General features: G+C 38.8%; 1 protein-coding gene across 1 annotated transcript in view; it reads right to left on the bottom strand.

Moving 5' to 3' along the window:
- ADCY1 (adenylate cyclase 1) overlaps positions 1-21197 on the bottom strand; it is a 380962-nt gene that overhangs the window by 35590 nt on the left and 324175 nt on the right. Inside the window, exons 12-15 of the mRNA XM_089669441.1 lie at positions 19036-19125; positions 16236-16492; positions 13407-13533; positions 5043-5159 (exon numbers count right to left, since the gene is read on the bottom strand). Coding sequence (XP_089525567.1) covers positions 5043-5159; positions 13407-13533; positions 16236-16492; positions 19036-19125 — 591 coding nt within the window. The remainder of the gene's footprint in view (positions 1-5042; positions 5160-13406; positions 13534-16235; positions 16493-19035; positions 19126-21197) is intronic.

The following is a 21197-nucleotide window of genomic DNA, read 5'->3' as shown; positions in this document are numbered from 1 at the left end:
ATTTTTTTTTCATATTTTACTATGACCAAAGTAGTACAATGTTACCATAGTAACATTGTAATACTTTGGGGAAGTGATCAGTATTTTTTTTTTTTTTACACAATTTGCTTATAGCAAAGAATTACTTTGCTATAAGCAAGCATTTACCTGAATGAAATCGATTCATTCAGCTTTTTTTTTTTTTTTGTGCTTAGCTGTGATTTGGTCACAGCTAATCACATGACATGTGCATGTGATTAGCTGTGACCATTCACAGCTAGGCACTAGTATACAATGGATGGCATGAATGAAGCCATCCATTGTATACAACTGTCATGTGACCTGCTGTGATTGGTCACAGCAGGTCACATGGTACCTGCAACGGGGGTTGGTAGTCAGATCTGTCATCGGCCGTGTCCGAGGTACGCGGCCGGTGACAGATCGCGCTGCTGCGCCGCTCTGCATTAGCGCAAACTGCGCATGTGCGGGAGCACGCCAAATGGCGTGCACCCGGAATACAGCAGCACATTTAAAGCCGCCAAACGGCCATTGGCTGGGCGGCTAATGGGTAAACAAGTAATATGTCTTCATTAGGTATGTATAATAAATTGTAGATTATCATTTCATAGATAGATAAAAAATATTGAGATGCTATACATGTAAAAAGCTCTCTGTTTCTATCATACAAATGATCTGAACATTCTCTAAGTGAACTTGCTATTTGTAATTACTATTTATTGTATGGACAGTGATGGAATAATTAATTTATGGTATAAGTCATCCTTTTCCCATGGTATTAGATAATGGTCGCATTTAGGTCTGATTATGATTTGAGTGGTTCAAGCATCTTAGACATTAGAAGTTTGTAGTAACATTTTCTTGCTTGTGAAGATAATTATAATGTATTTCAGCTACTTCGTAAATAGCTGTTAGAAATGAATGCTGTGTGAGATGCCAAGGCATAAACATGGAATTAGCCTTTGTAAACAGCCATTTACTGTTAATGATTTGTTATTTACTTGCACTGCCAATAATGTATTTGAATTTCTAAACCACAAATCAAATTTTTATTCTAAAAAACTTCTTTCGGCTTAATTTTAAAACCTAGATAAAATACTCATAACCCTCTAATGAAATCCACTAGATTTATATACCCTGTTCTTATGAGAATTGGCCTTATGGGATTTGATTTACAAAACAAACTCCTAAAAATGAAGTACTAGCAAAAATTACATAATAGCAGTGGCCGCTTATTTTTGTTGTAACTTTGCACTTCCATCTTCAATGCCATATTAATTGAAGCTTATTCTGTTTCAAGAAAGACACGATATTCTATCATGTGCATTTTATTCATGATTCCTGGAGGATGGAAAGTGGTTTAAATTAACTGAAAATTGCCGTGTTTTTTGCCCACTTTTACTCTAATTCACAGAAAATGATAGTTATATTATTTTTTAAATCTTAGCTAGATTTGTTAAAGGAACTAGAATAACTTCTATTGTCCAGACTGGTCGAAGTGAAAGAAGAGGATTCCAAACATAGCTTTGGCACATATTTCTCTCCTTTACCATTTAAAAAGCCTGGTTATTGAGTGTGGGAGATTTACCGTATTTGCCGGCGTATAACATGACTTTTTTGCCCTGAAAAACATGCCTCCAAGTGGGGGGGTCGTCTTATACGCCGGGTGCACTTCAGTTGGGATAGACATAGCTGCCATAGTGGCCTTCCGATACTCGCCGGTGCCCATAGTGGCCTCCCGATGCCCGCCCGCCCACCTCATTCTACATACCATCCAGTATCGCGCGGTATCCAGTGCGGCCGCGGCGGGTCATCAGCGTGGCTGCGGCGAGCATCAGCAGTAATACAGGGGTGCCAGCCTTTTCGGCGTGACCGGCCCATTCTGCTCGGCGGGAAGCAGCGGCACTCCAGCCCGCCCCTTGTCTACGCAGAGCTCGCACATGCGGACTTGCGCACTAGTGCCAATTACAGGGAGATGCAGGGACTGGCCGGAGGCGCTGCGGTCGCGTTGTGGCCGTACAATGGTGACAATGACAGGTACTGTAACGGCACTAATACTAATACTAATGGCACTCATGTGAAACCAGTAACAATAAATGCACACAGGGGTATACTTTTATACATTTTACAACTTTCTCCTCGTCCCCTTCTTATGCATACCTTGATAAATACTCCCTATCCAAATCTCTTATCAGGTCATAATATACCGTATGTCACTTGGTATTAATATATGGTACGGTACTATAATACTGATGCTATCCATAATATGGATTCAAGGGCGGACCAGACTGCTGCTAGTGACATGGAGACAGAGAGACAGGGAGGGCAGATAGGGAGCAGGGACCAATCCAATCAGGCTTTGTATACAGCCAACAGCCAACCACAGTACTGCACCATTGTACAGTACAATACAGCATAGAAAATGTCTTTTACGTTTTATTTGGTGTGTGGAAGGTGTGCGGAAGAGGGGGTAGTCTTATACGGCGAGTATATAACAACTATATTTTGAGTGGAAATGTTGGGGGTCGTCTTATACGCCGGCAAATACGGTACTTAGTTTTTTCTACATTCTTTAATTTATATTGGATGGATATGTTCTTTTTTTCTGCTTTACAGGTCTGCAAATAAAATTTTTTCAAGAGCTGTTTTGGTTATTCCACTTAATCTTTATGTTTTTTGGTGCGCTGAATCCGAAAATGGCCTCCATTTTGTCATAGGACATCATGTTTCCTGACAATTTAGGTAACTATGTTAAATAAGGCAATACCTCAAAATAAATGGAAATAGACTTATAAAATTAAAGTTTTATTACAATTTTTTCATGAAAATCCTTTTTTGAACTGAAATGAGCTCACCTACACACACTAAACTCGATTCTTCTTCCCTGTGAGGCTCCTCTTGGTGCATTTACTCTTGTGAGTAGCATCTGGAATGTCTCTCTGAAGCCTCCAACAGTAGTCTGCCATCATTGTAATGCTCCATTTTCCCTGGTATCTCCTTTCCATCTCTTTAATGTCTTGGTGGAATCGTTCACCTTGTTCCTCACTCACAGCTTCCAAATTTTCAGGAAAGTAGTCAAGGTGGGACTGGAGGCAAACTCATCAGGCAACCTAAAGCTTGAAATGCTTTCAGCATTTGTCTGACAATCTTTTTGTAGTGAAGATCTTTGTTATTGCCTAAAACTTTCGGTACGACTTCTTTAAATGCAATCCACCCTTCTTTTTGAGGATCCATCATGGTATTGACAAACTCTTCATCAACTATAAGCCTTCTAATGTCTGGTCCGACGAACACACCTTCCTTAAATTTTGCCTCCGACAGGCCTGGAAACTTGGTGACCAAGTATTTGAAGCATTCTCCATCTCTTGGAAGTGATTTTACAAATTGCTTCATCAATCCCAATTTTATGTGGAGAGGTAGTAGAAGAACTTTATGGGAAGGTACCAAAGTTTCTCGGAGGACATTTTTTTCACTGACTGTTAGCACCCTCGGCTGCCAACTCTTCTTGGTCCAGTGATTTTGTCGATCTCGACTGTGCCATAGACACAGAAAACAAGGGTATTTGGTATCCCACCCACTAGATTATTCAGGAAAGATTAACCCCTTCTACCATTAGAAGCACAGACTCAGGGCTGAGGCTTACACATACAGCATGCTGCTGAGTATCCCAGTAGTCAGACATGTCACTCAGAGCAGCACTTGTATTCACCCCCTTTGGAGGGGGGGAGGGGCAGAGATTGTTTAACTGCAAATAACAACAAAAGGCCAGAAGAGAACTAGGGAAATGAGGGAATAGAATTTTTTTCCCTAAAACTTGCTTAGCTTATGTATATATTGCTGACCATCAGACTTACAGTGCTATATTTTTTTTACATAACTTGGACAACCTCTTTAAGGTTTTTTTTGGCATTTTATATCTTAAATGCACTTATGTGAATTAATTAATAGTAATTTGGACTTTAAATTTGGTTAAAAACCCATAATATAAAAAAATACCAAAAATTCTAATTTTTTTTATAAATTTGAAGACAATTTTGCATTTTGTGGCAAATCCTGACATCTAGGAGTTTTTATTTGTTTTCAGCACACCAAAATACATGGAAATTAGATGAAAATAATCAAACAGCTTTTTAGTCGCAGACCTGAGTATTTGTATTTACTTAGCAACTTTCAGTTTACAGGCGATAGCTCTTCTTAAGAGCAGAATTCACTGGTTGATAAAACTGAACAAAGAGATATCTTACTTTTAGAAAATATTCAACTTGCAAATCAAACATTCACTTGTGCGCAGTCTGTACTCTGGTACCATGACTAGCACCATCTTTAGTGCTCCTTGAACAGATAACTTTCCTCCCTAGAACTTTTATACTAGAAGCCATGCATAAAGAGGGTCCAAACGTCACTCCAGGACCTGACATACAGCTGCACACAGCAACTATTCCAAAAATGACAGTGCATATAATCATGTTTTATAATCAATAAAATACATTAAAAAAATATTTACACGTGTTTCTAAATCTGCTAATATCCTTCTGATCATACATTTCCCCACTCCACAGGACTACCTCTTGTAGAGAGGCCTTTTTTCACAAATCCAGCTCTGCATAGTCCATTTCACTTAGTGACAAAAATTTAGGTAATACTTGATGTCAGGAAAATATTGTATATTAAATATGTGCCATTTAGGGATTTCTGTATTGGGTAAATTATCAGGTATCTAAAAGAGAATTTCGTCCTTATTTGAGGATATTTTGTAATTCAAGATGAACCTGTTCCCCTAGATCTGGACAAGATATATGTATTGGGGACATCAGTGTTCTAGTCTAGATGGCAGGGCTGACTCATGAACCAAACTGTTCAGAAAATCACAATATCTGTATCTAAAAAGTAGTGCTAATATTTTGGCACTGATAGGTGGCATGAGTCATCTTTTTTGTTATTTTGCCTGACTTCATCATATTAAGTATAAAAAGCAAGACTTTGACTGGACTTTAATTGGTGTGGGGAATAATGGAATAACATAAGAATCTATAAGATTTACTTACCATATTTCTTGGATTTGACATAAGAAAGTGCTGTGCAACATGTGCTGGCAGAAGATTAAAGAGAATTCTCTTATTATCCAGCTTGACTCTCTCCATGTCATCTCTCTCCTCTTCTGCCTAAAAAAAAATTATCATTATATAACTAATGTATTAAAACCTAAAGTATTTTCTTAAAGAAAATAGTGTTTCAATAAAATGAACATACTTTTATACAATGCAACAAAACAACTATAACATACAATTTTTTCCAATTTTCAAACAACCAACACTGCTCAATATATTGTTTTTCTTGGGCAATATTATACATGGTACGTTTGCTATGCAAAAAATCCTCTATGCCCCAAAAGTCAAATTGACAAAACTATTTATGCACTCTTATGCATAACTGAGGTTTGCAGTAACATATTCCAAAAAAAATTATCTGTGAATAAGTTATTCAAGTTATTAAATGACAAGTTATTTTGTGGACTGAAGTCAAGCGACTGCATCAAAACAGAATTCATTAAAAATTGAATAGCAATTTTTATCCTGGCTGAAATCCCTTTATTCTAACCTCACAGCTACAGTCAAATACTTGAAATATCATTCCTCTCCACTTCCCATTGAAAGGGAAATCTTTTAGGGATGCCCTCTCATTTTATTAGAAAGAACACAAACATTCATGGTTTACACTGACTACCTTTTATTGACTTTGAGCCAACTCATCATATACCTACTAAATGTATTATTCCTTTTGAATTAATTCTCTCAAATCTCCAATCTTCACAATAATGAAGAAATAGCTGTGGCCTTCAACATTTCCTTACCCTTCTCCACACTTACCACACATTGAAATCCTCATTCAAATTTACTTGGGTCACTGACCAATTAAATGATCTAGGTATTCAGTTAACTCCACAGTACTCTGGCCTGTATTTAGCTAAATATGCCTTGACTATGAAATCTCAAAACTCTAATAACTTCCTAAATCACTGACCCCATTTTCTGGATGGGAAGGATAAACTCACAATTCAAATTTTAGTCCTAATATTTGTATGCGCTTGGTGCAATATTAAAATGTTGCACTCAATCCTCAGGATACAAGCAGTTAGAAATAATATTTAAGATAAAAAAGGTGAGAAAACTAATATATTACTACTTTACTATATTACCTGTTGTTCTCTTACTACTATCCCTGAGTAAAAGCAGTGAATTCTTGCAAATTTTGTATTAATTGAACATCGGAGGCTCCACCTCCGCAATATCTCCAAGATACGCACATTCCTCACCCCAGACACCACCAAACAACTCGTATACTCCCTCATCATCTCACACCTGGATTATTGCAACTCCCTTCTCACTGGCCTACCCAAACGAACGCTATCCCCACTCCAGTCGATCCTAAACTCAGCGGCCAGACTCATCCACCTCACCAAGCGCTCCACATCTGCCTCCCCCCTCTGCCAATCCCTTCATTGGCTCCCGATTGCCCAACGCATCAAGTTCAAGCTGCTAACCCTGACCTACAAGGCCATTCACAATGCCGCCCCGAACTACATAACTGACCTGATACCCAGATACTACCCTACCCGTGCCCTCCGCTCCTCACAGGACCTCCTGCTCTCTAGCTCCCTGGTCTCCTCCTCCCACGCCCGATTGCAGGACTTCTCCAGGACTTCCCCTTTCCTCTGGAACTCCCTACCCCAATCCATCAGAATGTCACCTACCCTCCTCACCTTCAGGCGCACCCTGAAAACCCTCCTCTTCAGGGAAGCCTACCCCAACCTCACCTAGGACCCGACCTCACCTAACAACTAACCTCCTCCACTCCACCCATCACTCCATCCCCCACAGCCATCTCCTCCTGTGCCACCTTCCCCTCCCTCCTAGATTGTAAGCTCGAAAGAGCAGGGCCCTCGAACCCCTCCTGTATTGTATTGTTACTGTCTTGTCACATGTTATGTCTCTCTTGCTACTGTACAGCGCTGAGCAAACCCTTTGGCGCTATATAAATACTGTATAATAATAATAATAATAATCTATGGAAAGCTGTAGTGGACCCTGGGAGAGATCTTACATATGTGTTCAACTGCTTTTGATCTCTTTTTCTTAGAGATCCTAGTAATCCGGTAAGGAGGTGGCACTTCTGGTTACCTCAGAGCAATGCATGCAAAAGTCATAGCACACAGCATTCATATTTTAAGTGGATAATCCTTTTGGACCATAATTGGACACTGGGATTGGACGTTTTCTGCTTATTAATTTTTATGTAATATTATTTATGATTTTTTGGTCACACTGTGTAGATTATTCATTTTCATTGTGGAATTACACATTGGTTTCTTGTTAAACAATATGTTTTCACGTATATAAATAGGTGATGAGATATCATCTTTTGTAATTGTGGGTATAGTAATATAGGAGTTTGCACACCTTGTTTTATCTTAAAAATTAACATCTTCTCTAAAATTATATATCTGTTCTGCACCCTTCCAATTCCGGTCCCCTCCTTTGCCACTACATCCTTCCAAAATCAAAATGTTCTTTATTTTGCACACCCATTGACCCTAATTCTCTAGGTGAAACATGTACATTCAAAAGTACCAAGGTAGCATGTGTGTCCCGAATTTTATGAAATATTACTAAGCTGCTCAAATCACTCTACTCATAGTCCTATATACAGCTAACAAAGCCTCTTTATGGGATAAACTAGAAGCAACCTCCTCCATCCTTGTAGATCTTAAATCTCTATTATGCACAACTCCCAATTTACACTGATCTACCATGTGCCCCTTAATGAAACATACTTTTCAAAGTTTTCAACAATGTAAAATATTCCAGTAAGTTACTCTATGCCCAAGTCCCTCAATTTCCTCTCACAGGTAACCCACTCCCCACTGGGGCTTGAATTACCTTCAGCTATTCATTGGTGGATTGCACATAGGCTCAACATGGTCTTCTCTCCTGGAGTAGGGTTTTTTTCCTTCCATGGCCAACCATCCGGGAGTGATTTAAGGCTCTCCTTCCAGAACTCTTCTGATACACCTAAGTCAAGCACTGGATTGTCTCCCTCATACGAGATAAGAATCTCTCACTGACCACCTTCAAACACATCTGCCTTTATACTCCCCTGGCCTTCAAACTAATCTCTATACCATGTTCTCACCTCAATGACCTATCCACACCCACCACTAATACCTATGTGGCAAAATGAGAGGGGGATTTAAAAGCTCACAAATCTGATAAATATTGGTAAAACACTTGTGCTGCCACTGCGCCTTGCACCTTGAACCAGCCTATAAGGTCATGACCTGGTGGTATTTAGTCCCCACCGGACTTCACTTGCCACTCATCAAAAAACATTACAAAACGAAGGCATTCCTTTGAAATTTGCAGTATTTAGCTCATGAAACCAGTTGGTATTTTATCACTTGACTTGTTGAATGGATACAGCAGACAGGGTTTAGAACACCTGTCTGTTTTTATTGCTGTCTGTGCCCCTGTTAGGGAGAATAACTCTCTCTGTTTCTATTGTTACTCCTTATCATTGAACATGAAAGGAAAAGAAAATGCCACATTTTGGGTTGACATCAGCTCTAACAGAGGGGAAATCTCCCCAGTTGGAAACAGATGTCAAAAAACAACTGATGGGAGTTCTAACCCTCCCTTACTGTATCCAAAAGGGAAAAAACGTTTTGCCTTTAGTTACACTTTAATGTAATTATTACTGTGATAATTGGCGAATTTATTGTTATATCTTTGGGCATGTCTGTTTTGATTTGCTAGAGAATATCCATTGTCATTCTCTTATGTTCTATGAAATCTCACTCCGGTATCCCTTTCCTAAAAGGTAAAATTACACACTTTTGTAAGAATACTTGTCTATTCCTAATCCACTACAATCTGTTTTACTGATGTATCCATTATCAGACAGATGCATCCACATGTAGAGTAAAGAGCATTACAAATTCATGTTTGTGGAAAAGAGTCTTAATTTTACCCATAGGCGTCTTGACCATGCATTGTGGACACTTCTCTGCAATGGCCCAAACAGGGAAAAAGGCTCACCTATTCTTACACAGGATAGTTAACATAGATGTTAGAAAAGGGGGTTGTGGGTGTGTTCAGTTTAATGGTTATTGTGATAGATACAAGCTTATCCTAAAACCAAAACATTATCTTTGTTGATAGTGAGGATACATCATTGAGATATGTTTAAGATATAGTTGATCCTGGCTCCCACTTCTGTCTCTGAGCCAATGAGGAGGCAGAGAGTCGGGACAGCAGCTGCTCTCATGCACATTGCTGGATCGGGCTCAGGAAAGTATTGGGAGGCGGGGCTGGAGGGAGAGCTGCGTAGTGAAGGTTTTTTACCTTAATGCATAAAATGTCTTTACAACCACTTTAAGTAGTGGGGGAAGTGCCATGTCAGTCAGTGGGAGCCAAGCAATGGAGCAGTCGTGTTGATGATGGATGTAAATTGGGTGGACATTTACATTTTTTTTTCAAAAAAAGGACTTGTTTAAACTTTCTGTGTCTATTTCTAAGGCACATTCTATCAACACGGGGACAAGGTGCTTTGCCAGGGAGCCCCCTGACAAAGTACCCCTCCAATGTTGAGGTGTTAGGGGATGTGCCTGGTAAGGGGGAATATGATCCTCTCCTCCCTTTCCTGGCCTGCCAGGCTGCATGCTCAGATAAGGGCTTGGTATGGAATCTGGGGGGACCTCAGGCCATTTTTTTTTCATTTTCGGCACTGGGTCCCCCCAAAGACCATACCACATGTGGTAGGGCCTGGTAAGGATTGGAGGGAACCACATGCCGTTTATTTCTGCATGTCTACATTTTGCTGTCAGCAGGGAATCTCTTGCTGAAAGCAGATGAGTCACTAGTTGCTAAGGAAGTGGTGGGTGCTAGCACCTTAACAACAGCAAGTTCTGGCAGGAAGATTAAGTTTAATACTTGTAGTTGTTCCTCATAACTGAGGTCCTCCAGCCCCCCTTATTATCTTTGTTGACCTTCTCTGGACTCTCTCCAGTTCCAGCACATCATCCCTGAGTACTGGTGACCAGAACTGGGTGGCATGCTCAATATTTCCATACTTTTCCATTATCTTGTAAAGTGATAGAATGATAGTTTTATCTCTTGAGTAAATACCATTTTTAATGCATGCTAATATTCTGCTTGCTTTGCTTGGTGCAGCGCCTTGGCATTTCATGCCATTGCTGAGCCTGTGATCTACTAGGACCCCCAAATCTTTTTCCATCCTGGGCTCATCCAAAGGTTCTTCACCTAGCGAATAACTTAGGTTTATATTATTTTAGCCCCCAAGTGCATTACTTCACATTTTCAACATTAAATCTCACTTGCCATGTAGTTGCCCACCCCTTTATTTTATTGAAGTCTTCTTGTAATGTTTCTCTATCCTGCTATGAAGTTATTGCCCAGCTTAGCTTTGTATCGACAGCAAACACTGATATTGAGTTACTTATGCCAACCTCTATATCATTTATAAATAAATTAAATAGAATTAGTCCTAGGACAGAGCCTTGGGGCACCCCACTTACTACTCCAGACTAATCTGAGTACACGCTGTTTATCACCACCCTTTGGACATGCCCGTATAATCAGTTTTATATCCATGGACATACCCTAAGGTCCATGCCACCAGACCCCAATTTGTAAATAATTTATAGTGAACTATATGCTATTACAAAACCTAGATATACCATATCCACAGACCTTCCTTTATCTGGATGACAGCTCACTTCCTCATAAATGTTAACAGATTGGTCTGGCAAGAACGATCTTTCATAAATCCAAGCTGATTACTACTAATGATACTGTTTTTTTCAGCAAATTCTTGGATTATGCCCCTTTTCTTACTCTCCAATAGTTTACATACCATTGATGGTCGACTGACTGGCCTGTAGTTACCAGGTATATATCTTGGCTTTGGTACCATTTCGGTCACTAAGCTGTCCATAAAATTAGGAATAATGGTCTGGCTATTATCTGGATAAGTTCTTTGAGGACTCTCGGGTGTAAGCCATATGGTCCTGGTGATTTACTTACATTAGGTTTTTCAAGTCTTTTTCCGACACTGGCTTCTATTAGCCACAAGGGTACTTTCAGTGATGTCTTACTAATGATAGTATCCTAATTACTATATCCCTAAAATATATTAGTACTAAAATGCATTTAATACAATTGCCTTCTCCTTGTTATGTGTAATCAACTTCCCCTGGTCATACTTTATGGGGCCAATATACTCTGATCTTGCTTTCCTTTTATTAAGATATAAAACATTATTTTACCATACCAGCCTCACAATATTTGGCAAGTTTCCAGGTTTGTATATGCCAGACACAGTAACAAGCATCCTAATCTGTTAAGGAAATGTAATTATTTACTTTGTACTCATTCACATGTGATGTGCTTACATTGTGAAAATCTAAAGTCTACTGTTTTATGCAACATAAATTAATCAATATTATGTTAACCTAAACTTTTCTTACAATAAAACCTTAAATGAATAAACTAACTTAGTATAATCGGATCATTTAACCAATGTTTATCTCCCTTTTAAACAGTAAAAAACTAATTTTGCATGCCTTGGGGATCTTCAAAGTCAAATTTTATTTTATTGTTTTCAAGAATATAACAGCGTATTTCTTCATACCTGAATTTGCTGTGAGGATAGAGAATTATGGAAAATCTACAATTTACAATGAATGAACTATAAAATGGTCTAGGAGGTATGGTGGTCTCTGAGAACTAATCTTTGCCTGCAGGCAGAAGAAAAGAAACTCCCAGACTACCACTTTGGCTCTTATAACAGTCTAGCAAGGGCACAAATGTGTGGAGTTTGTCTCATTTCCTGAAGGTGTTCTCTCCACCAGGATATCCAGAGCTGCGAAGCTGGAAGTAGCCTTAGAGCTTTCATCCCTCCCAGGTGCCACAGCTGATCACAATAGCTATCCTTGATGATAGGGTGATCATCACGGATACCACGCTTACTGATGCTCTACGTGGAGCTGACATCCCCTATGGATCCACACCAACCAAGAAGTACTGGGAACCACCAGCACAGCCAAAGACAGTGCATTGGAGACCTGCCTGCAACAGGAAATTGGCCAGCCGCAACATTGCTAAAAATAGTGATTTTAAATAAGACAACGAAACCCAAAGTAGCTGTTCAAACATTCTTTACTATAAGTTATTCTACATATTTAAAAAAACTGTTTGAACAGTAGATCAATGTAGTTTTCTAAATGTAGAACTGCTTCCTGTCCATGCTGTAGCTGAAGAGGTAGGACATTTTTCTATTAAATTGTTTATTCAATGGGACTATTATTTTGATGATATTCGGATTCATAGTAATCACTACTAATTATTTATGAGCATTTGGTTATTTTTATTTATGGGGGATCATTTAAATGCGTTTTAGTTGAGGGTTATTAGTTGGTTTATTATTTTTATTATATTAAATGAGGGTATTATGAATATAAATGAAATTGAGGGTATTAGTAAGTACATCATGTCACTAATAGATGATTTATGAGCACTTGGTAAAATATTTTTTTAGAGGAGTATTTTATGTGGAATTATTTTGATATTTATTTGGAGGAGATTGATTAGTTGAAATTATCTATTTAAATATTTTTTGGTATTTATACACTTTTATTAGTTATTTGTATCATAATTTGAATTAATTTAATTGTAATAATTTAATTATTATTTATTGAGAAGTATTTAGGAGCGCAACATATATTTGTAGATATTTCCAACACAGTTGTAGTTATGTGTTTCATGTTTGGGATCCTCTAGTAATTATCACACCTGTGGCTTGCAAGTCACTCTGATTCATCTAATTGCTGCTTTGCCCTGCAGGACCTGCTAACACCCTGCTATCTCAACACCTCTGCTTCTCATTTTGGGTTTGTCTATCATTGTTTTTTGTGGGTTATTTCCCAACTTCTGAACAAAGTAAGAAAATAAAACAGACATGAATAAAATACTACACATCTGGAGGCATCTTTAATTGAATAACATACACTGTATGTGTCAACAGAAGTTACACGGGAAACCAGGTGCCAATCCTGACCAGTGAGGCAGTAATGCATGAAACAAGGGTGCCAGGAGTTTGTGAGCCCCTTTTTGACTAGTGTATTGTTACTGTATATGTGGTCAGCACCGTCTTGTGGGTGTTCAAGCTCTCAGGGTAAAAATGTAGAAGATGTATTGAAGTTATTCATTCATGGTGACTTTGCACAAATTAGAAAGTAGCTGCTGTTGGAATAAACAGAGATGACAGAATAGGCAACATACACCAATATTGATCAACCTGAAGTTACAATTGCCAGCAGTTGAAGTTACTGTTACCTGCACAGCCCAGAGGTAGTCCAGGCGTAATTTCAAGTCCACCTGTCTAGAATGGAGTGCCAAAGCACAGGAAAACAGCAAAATGGCTAGAATGGGTTCATAACCTCGCATATAAAAAGATCCCCGTCTGTAAAAAGAAAAGAGAAAAATGAATTTATTTCAGTTCAACAAGAATTTGTTACAATTATAAACCTTTACAAAAGTGTTTTTCAAATAAGTTAAAAAAAACAAACAAACATGGAAAACCATGTATTATGAGAAAGTGGTGCCTAAGGTACTTTACGCTAATCTGACAATCCAGTTAAAGCAGAACCATACTGCATCTGAGCACCACAAACCAAAAATGACATTTAATTAATTTTTAATAATCAAAGTAAACATGCCCATCCATGCATTTCTCCGTGCTTTATCTTGCAAAGAAATCCCTTTGTAAAACACCCCCTAGCATTTCTGACCATGGGTAAGGGTAAGATGATGAGTGAGGGTGATGATTCATGTAACATTTACTTCCTGGAATCCATCTGTCCTTAGCTCAAGCACGCAGGCAGCAGAATGTGCTTAACTGAGAAAACCCCTCCTCCCTTCCTGAAGACTCTTTGGGCGTATGACAAGTTTGCCACAAGAGGAAAAGGGGTAAAGAGGTAAAAACAACTACCACATCCAAATAGTCTATACATTGAAAGAAGAGAACAAAAGCCCAAAAATGACTTTTAACCCCTTTTCAACTCCACCTCCCAGCCCTTTAAGTGGATCAAAATGCTGGGAGGTGGAGGTGGGCATTCCGATCATATGACCTCTATATTACTGTGCTGGGAGTGAGCAGTATCAACACAAAAACAATCACAAGTCTGCCAGTAGATACAGTGCTCAGCATAAATGAGTACACCCCTTTTGAAAAGAAAAATTTGAATCAATATCTCAATGAACACAAGAACAATTTTCAAAATTGTTACAAAACTGAGTTCTATAGAATATTTGTTTAGCTCATTACATGAAAGTAATGTTAATAATATAACACAACAAAAACTACTACATCTAGTATTTTGTATGACCTCCATAATTTGTAAGGACAGCACCAAGTCTTCTAGGTATGGAATGTCTGATGTTCAACCAGGCCCTCCGATGGGGCAGTACTGCCGGCCCTGCTGTAACATAAATTATATTTTCTCTGGGTCCCATCAGTTCACCATACATGTCTGCTGGACACCTGTTTAATAAATAATTAGACTCACCTGTAGTTGAATTGTTGTTAATTAAGATTTATTGTCTTGATGTGTAAAATTTTGCTTTGCTCATAAGACTTTCATTGGGGTGTATTTATTTTTGCAACACGGTCCTGAATGAATTTGTTAGGAAAAATACTTTTTTGTGTGTGCAAATTATCTTGTTTGCAACCAATGGCCTGCATTTGTGGGCGTATTTTGTAATATAGTGTCCCATAGAAAATGTTGATTCTGAAAGGAAAGTAAAGGTTTTCTGACAAATATGTTGGGGTGTACTCATTTATGATGAGCAGTTTACAGTATACCTCCCATTATCTGTCCCTGAGGGTCCCACTCTGATCATTTTCTAAAGTGGGGATGTTCAACCTTTTGAACAGCAAGGGTCACGTAAGTGATTTGGTAACATCGCGGGCCACAATGAAATTAAGTTGTTCAGAATTAAATTTTTTTTATTTTGAATGACATAATGAAGATTTTAACCTATTCGCGCTGGTGCCTCCCGGCCCTTTAAGAGTTTCAGAAGCCGGGAGGGTCAGGTGACCGCCGTGATTCGCCGTCACGGCGATCACATGATTGGAAAAGGTCCCGATCGAAAGGGGAAATTGGGACCTTTCCGTGAGTCACGGACATATGTGCAGGGAGCATGCAGGGCATGCGCTCTCAGCACATATGTATTTTCTAATTGCGCACAAATATGCGGCTGCTCGGCGTCAAGGCCCAGACAACGAGAGGCCGCATATTGGCATGCACTCGGCATCAAGGGTTTAAACAACAATCAGGATCATCATTTTCCATGGGACCAATCGCTATCGGATGTTTATCCACTGTTTAATAACAATCACAAAAAAAATCTATTTTTTTTATTAATATGATCACCATAATTCCCACTCTCCCGCTAAGGTGTGACCAACCAAAAAAGCTCAGAACCACTATATCGGTGTCTTCGCTGCCATCTCTTGCCTTGCTAAAACAAGGACTGTGGACAATCTAAACAAATAATAACAGGGAAGCGCATACACCCTATTACTGCAATAAATGCCTTTATTATACAACGATATATTGACACATAATGCACTCACATGTTCCTGGAATGACACCAAGCTCATCACACAACTGTGACAATCCACCTTCAAAACCCCTGTATGGATGCCACTAGATGTAATCCACTCTACTAAAGGTCTGTGTGTTAGGAAGGAAAGTGAAAGCAGAGCGGGGAGTCTACTGCAATAGTGGCTTGTTTATTACAGCTGCCAGGATTATGCAGGACTCAAAATCATTCAGGAGAGTAGTTTGCACCCAAAGGAGGTGTTCCTATACTTGAGGTCGTGGGCTACATTTAGCCTGCGGGCCATGGGTTGAGCATGCCTGGTCTAAAGAGTGTAATATTTCCACTCAGGCCCACCAACCCAACTTTTTATAAAAAACTACCTGAGAAGGCCAATATCCCATGCACCCCATCCTTCCTACCCCCATAGGAGATTACAAAGTAGAGTAATTCTACACACTCATTTATATAAAGATATCTATGTGAAGCTTTATAAAGTGACATTAAAAGACAGTGAAAAGAATGCATATTTCAGTTCAAATAAATTCACAGAATTCTTACCCTGCTGCTTTTCTGTATCCACTGAGTTCCAAAACTAATATATACAAAACAGTAACAAAAAGAAGTAAAATAATTTTTGGCAATGAAGAAATGCGTAAAAAAATTGCCATTGTTAAGGTGCCCACCACACAGGATAAGAAAGCATAGTGAGCTGTGTCACATGGACGTTCCTCCATGGTTTTATTTTCTCCATTTGGAGAAATAATCACAATGGAGCTGCTGGAATTTGTACTCCATGACCAAGGCATGCAGCCAACCTATAAAGAAACAAAAAAAAAAAACCCAGACGTTAGAAGCTGGTATTTTAACTAGCTTATAAGCATAGCTAAGATTTTGCATTATGCTACCACCTTTCCCTCACTACTCCCATCTGCATGAATTTTGCGATGACACAATTCATTGAGTCCCAAGACATTTGAAATAACTGCTGATGTCATATCAAAATTCAATCTACATTTCTGTCTGACATAATGCAGTACAACCTATACTTAGGCCAGGCAAATATCATAAACCCAAATATATGCTCCATGGGTTCAGTTTTTCTGGTACAATAATTTTTATTGTAGTGCAATGCAAACAGTACACGGAAATAAAGAAGCATTTGGTTCCCACACAGGAGAAATGGGTAACAAAGACAGAAGTACAATGTCAGTGTTTACATTTTAAGTATAAAATATTGTAAACTGACCAACCCCACTAACAGGGGTCCCAAATGACGGGCCCAAAGGACCCAAACTGGTAACCTTAGGAAACATAAAAATCAAGGGGAGGGGTAGATCTCCAAATACATCAGGCTGAGAAGTGTCCAGCAAGGAATGGAGAGGGGGGCTGGTAAAAAGGGAGCAGGAAGGGAGGGGGTAAAGGAGTAGAGGGGAGAAGTAGGGAGAGCCCAGAAGAGGAAAGAAATAGAGTAGATAAAGAAGAAAACAGAGCAATGAAGAAAAAGAGAAAAGGTTTCTGCATGTTGGCAAGCGTCAGAGTAATTCTGGATGCCCAAACTAGACAGGGGCAGAGTTGGAAGGGCATATGATCTCCGGGGGTCCAAACCTTCAAAAATTTGGAATGGGTGCTGCGAAGAATACTGGTCATTTCTCATGGACCATTAGGGTGGTCAGAATGCTCTTCACTTCTGAAAACTGTACTGTAGGTTTATTCCTAGCTCTGGTTATTGCCTTCTTGGTGGCTATAAACAAATACAAGGCCAATTTCTTCTGATAGGTGAAAAGTCCCGGTATTGGACAATGGAGGAGCACTTGTCTAGCGTCTTTGCAAAAAGGTTCATGAAAGAGGGTCGACAGGAGGCCAAACACCCATGACCAGAAGTGACCTGAGCAGGTACACCAGGTGAGAATCTCATCCCCGTGCTGGCCACAGACCCGGAAACACTTATCATTGTAGGAAGGGTTTGAGTGAGTGATGTGGGCTGGTATCCAGTACCAGCGGAGGAGGACTTTACAGACCACCTCCATAGTGGCTGTGTTGAAGAAACATTTAGTCACACTGGACCAGGCCTTTCTCCAGTCTTCTAGATCCATAGGGACTGCCACATTACATTCCCACTGGGCAACATAAGGAATGGGTATGAATGGGTCGCCCGTGCTCTCTACTTCAACAATGCTCCTGTCTACAGGCAGATGTCTAATTTCTTTGATGAGGGGATTCTTTATTGACCGAGTTTCAAGCACAATCACCACTAACCTCCTGTGAAACATTTTAGAAGGTCTGTGTTTTTTTAAAGACAGTAACATAATAGATATACACATGTGTCTGAGGGAAAATGTTTAGTGCTCAGAGCAAATGTTGGCATAAGAGGTAACAGGGTATAATAAATACACAAAAACATTGAGAAACAACTGGTTTCCTCCCACAGTCGAAAGACATGCTGGCAGGTTAATTGGCTCCTATCTAAATTGACCCTATTATGTGTATGTATAAATCTAAATGTGAGTTAGGGTCCTTAGACTGTAAGATCCTCAATGGCAGGGATTGATGTTAAGGTACAATACATATATGGAAAGAGCTGCATAAATTATCAGCGCTATATAAGTACCTGAAATAAATAAACCGTGGTAGTGATATAAAATCAACTTAGTTCAAATTCTGAGATTTATAGAATTTCATTGAGCTCCTAACAGTTTCTTAGTGACTCTGTGGGGTTGTTTTACTAAAACTGAAGAGTGCAAAGTGTAGTGTAGCTCTGCATAGAAACCAATCAGCTTCCATTTTTTTTGGCAAAGCTTAAATAAACAAGCTGAAGTTAGAAGCTGATTGGCTAGCATGCACAGCTGCACCAGATTTTGAACTGTCTAGTTGTAGTAAATCAACCCTTCTGAGTTGGTGCATACCACCTTACCGTCAGTTGACAACCTGCCCATGCTCTTATTGCAGAAAATTCGAATTTTCAAATGAATGTAGACATCAGAGGTTAGAAATTGTCATGTTTGAGATTCTAGCTTTGTTTTTTATGAGTATGTGTCATTATATCCCTCCCCCAATTAGATATCACAACTGGAGCATAATAAATAATGTAGTGTAGTGATTCTCATTCTCTGCAATAATCCAATAATCATAAATAAGATGTGTTCGTTATCAGTCAGAATTTAAATGAGTACAATATCCACGTGCTTTTATTTATTTATTTATTTTACAAATGAACAGTCAGATACTACCTAAAACTTCAATGTTAATATATAGGGAGATTTGACAGATTAAGAAAAAAACTAGACACAACATATATAGATGTTAAACTGCATAATAAAACCATATTTGATTAAACATTTAAGAATTATGTCTTACTCACCACATATCCTTGTGCCACAGAATAAATTAATATTACTATAAAAATACATAAAATGGTTCGTATCTGTATTGTTAGGCACCCTGGAAAACACTAAAATAAAAAACAAAAAGTTAAAACATTATGCCTAAAACAGGGAAGGGCCTAAATGACACACTACACATTTTAATTAACATCACCAGTCTCTACTCCCCCTATTGTGGAGATTGGACAACTGCTTGCACATTTGGCAAAGTCACTAAACTCTCCATCATTGGGCCCCATTATGTACAAGAGATCTAATGTGAGAGGACATTTTAAGGCTAGATGTGAGCTAAGAGACAATATTACTGTCCTGATCATGGAACCATTTGATATGCCATTTTTAAATTACATCAGATAATGGTAGAATCTTCCCTAAAGACTTAGATAAACCATGACACCATACTATTTATATCAGCATTTTTCCCATAAAATTATATGTAAAATAATCCTGTTTCGTACATTTAATCTCGCTGAACATTATTGATTATATTATGATTTTGAACAGGCCTAAGACCTTGGATGTGACATCAGCATCCCCAGGCAGACTTGAAAATGTCACTGAAATTACATTCTGAAATATTTCCTTTTATTAACAAATGCAATATCCCCATTGATTTATAATTGAGACTGACTGAACACTACTACAGTCATTGGATTCCACAAACCTGTATTTTAGTTCTCAAATAGGTCACATCATGGTTCTTAATGTGTTTTTAACAAGCACATTTGAGCCCTGATGAAGGGAGGTGTTTTGGCCCTCAAAATTAATTGGATATTTTTTTTTATTGGCTGTGAAATGGTTTAAAAATATATGGGATTTTAAATGATCATTTGGTGCTTGGTTCTTTTCATTCACCTACAAAGCAACAGGAGCAGGGCCTGGCATAGACAAGAACTGATACTACCAAGAAGTGGTCAGTGGGAAAACATGCAAGTGCTTATTGTCCTCTACTGATTGCAAGGATTTCATTTAAAAAGTGAGACCTGCCAAGAGGGTCTCTTTGAGTATACAGTTGCAAGAAAAAGTATGTGAACCCCTTGGGATTACGTGGAGTTTTGCATGAATTGGGCATAAAATGTGCTCTGAACGTCATCTAAGTCACAACAATAGAAGAACACAGTCTGCTGAACATAATACTACACAAACATTAGATGTTGCCATGGTTTAATTGCACATAACATGTAAACATTCACAGTGCAGGGAGGAAAAAGTATGTGAACCTTTGGACTTAATAACTGGTTGACCCTCCTTTGGCAGCAATAACCTCAACCAAATGTTTCCTGTAGTTGCAGATCAGACCCAGCTGTCAGCAACACATCCAATATCATCACACTGATTGGAGTCAAGGTTGGCTCACTCCTGGCTCCAATTAGCTCTGGGAGAAGTCATTAAGCTAGGGCCTCACATACTTTTTCCTCCCTGTACTGTGAATGTTTACATGTTATGTGCAAATAAACCATGGCAACATCTAATGTTTGTGTAGTATTATGTTCAGCAGACTGTGTTCTTCTATTGTTGTGACTTAGATGACGTTCAGAGCACATTTTATGCCCAATTCATGCAAAACTCCACGTAATCCCAAGGGGTTCACATACTTTTTCTTGCAACTGTATGCTTCCCCATTTAAAAACATTACTTAAACTAATTGAACAATTGTATTTCAAATGTTTGGCAAATTTTAACTTATCTAAACCGAGGCTGTGGTTAAAGAGTACCTCCAGAGAAACCTTTATTTTGTATTTTAGATCAGGCAAGGACTGGAATCTCCATTTGGCTTTTATTATTTATTGTCTCCCTGGAGAGGACAGGGGCCTACAATAGTTTAAGTTATGGAACTGAGTAATAATTTTTGCATAGTAATGCCAAGGGAAAAATTAACATTCCTGCCAGGTTTGTATCTGCCTGGGACTCCACTGGGAAGTTGTAAATATGTTTTAAGTAGAGGAACAAAGAATGTGGAGAGTGAACATCGTAGTGTCCACTAATATTAGTGTTCAGTATAGATGTACTGTAAATCTTTGCATTGGTGGTCCATGTAGGTGGGAGATCAATTTACCAGTGCTTACTGCTCCAGAAATCCCTAGCAACCTTAGAAGGAACCCTAAGGTTCCACTGAGTACTGCTGGAGAAATGCTGCCCT

Source organism: Staurois parvus, unplaced genomic scaffold (assembly GCF_062004578.1).
Source record: "Staurois parvus isolate SC_StPar_1 unplaced genomic scaffold, SC_StPar_1.0 ptg000077l, whole genome shotgun sequence".
Taxonomy (NCBI): Eukaryota; Metazoa; Chordata; class Amphibia; order Anura; family Ranidae; genus Staurois; species Staurois parvus.
This window is presented reverse-complemented; position numbering and strand designations above follow the sequence as displayed.